We start from the raw sequence: 1035 nt of genomic DNA on the forward strand, positions 1-1035 counted from the left end.
TAAACCAGATTTTCTGAAAAACTATCATAGGATGTAATGAACTTTAACTATCATAGACACACTTTCCCACCTCGTATATATTTAGTATATATCTTCTTGAATATATCAATAACTGAAATAACTTTTAAAGTGTTATTTTTAAAACACTAATCTTTTCTCCTTCTGTTAGTTGATTGAATCAACGAGCACTATGGACGGGGCAATTGCTGCTGCCTTGCTGATGTTTGGGGATGCAGGTATGCCTAACTGCCATGTTGATGTATTCTTATTAATAATGCTCTACAATTTACCAAGCACCTTTATGAATCTTACAAGAACCTATTAGGTATTAATAGCTTCAGTTTTTTTAGATGAAGCAGTTGAAGCTTAAGAAGGCTAAGTAACTTACCTGAGGTCATACAGCTATTTGGGAATCAAATTTCTAGGTTGATATTTCCCACCCCACCGCCTTCCAAAAAAAGGGAAGGAGAATTTTCTCACTGATAATTTTGTTTCTTTTCTACAGATCAAATTTCATAACAGTGAAGTTTCAGAAGGTGTATTTTCTTTCTTAAGTATACTAGTATGCTTTCTTCTATTCATTTTTTTTCCATCCCTGTGATTTCCTGAAGATTATTCTTTCTAATTGCATCATGGTTTTATTTACAGGTCTTCAAATCTGAGTCAGTAGGAACATAATGTCTTGTGGAAAATCTTGGATAATCAGCATTCCTTGATTTAATAAATATTTAAGCTATGTTTCAGCCTTGGTATATAAAATAAACGCATTTGAAGGAGCTTCCAATAGAAAAGCATCTCCACTTTTTTAGTAAATGGTGTCTCAATTTTTTTTAACGTACACATACCAAAAAAATGTAACAAGTAAAAATCACCTATAATCCTACTACTAAAAAAAGTATTTAAATTAATAAAAGCATACTCACACTCTGTTAACCACTCTTAAATTTGCATTGTGTCATTCTCAACTTTTTCCTTTGTTTATATATACCAGGATACAACACACATGTATGTTAGATGACAAAATGTAAAATATTG

At 31.4% G+C, this 1035-nt stretch overlaps 1 protein-coding gene across 1 annotated transcript in view; it reads left to right on the forward strand.

Moving 5' to 3' along the window:
- Positions 1–1035, forward strand: part of SMARCAD1 (SWI/SNF-related, matrix-associated actin-dependent regulator of chromatin, subfamily a, containing DEAD/H box 1) — a 125260-nt gene that overhangs the window by 69947 nt on the left and 54278 nt on the right. The window contains exon 6 of the mRNA XM_012647159.1: positions 170–236. Within this exon, the coding sequence (XP_012502613.1) occupies positions 170–236 (67 nt within the window). The remainder of the gene's footprint in view (positions 1–169; positions 237–1035) is intronic.

The sequence above is a fragment of the Propithecus coquereli genome, unplaced genomic scaffold (assembly GCF_000956105.1).
Source record: "Propithecus coquereli isolate 6110/MARCELLA unplaced genomic scaffold, Pcoq_1.0 Scaffold26, whole genome shotgun sequence".
In the NCBI taxonomy this organism is placed as follows: domain Eukaryota; kingdom Metazoa; phylum Chordata; class Mammalia; order Primates; family Indriidae; genus Propithecus; species Propithecus coquereli.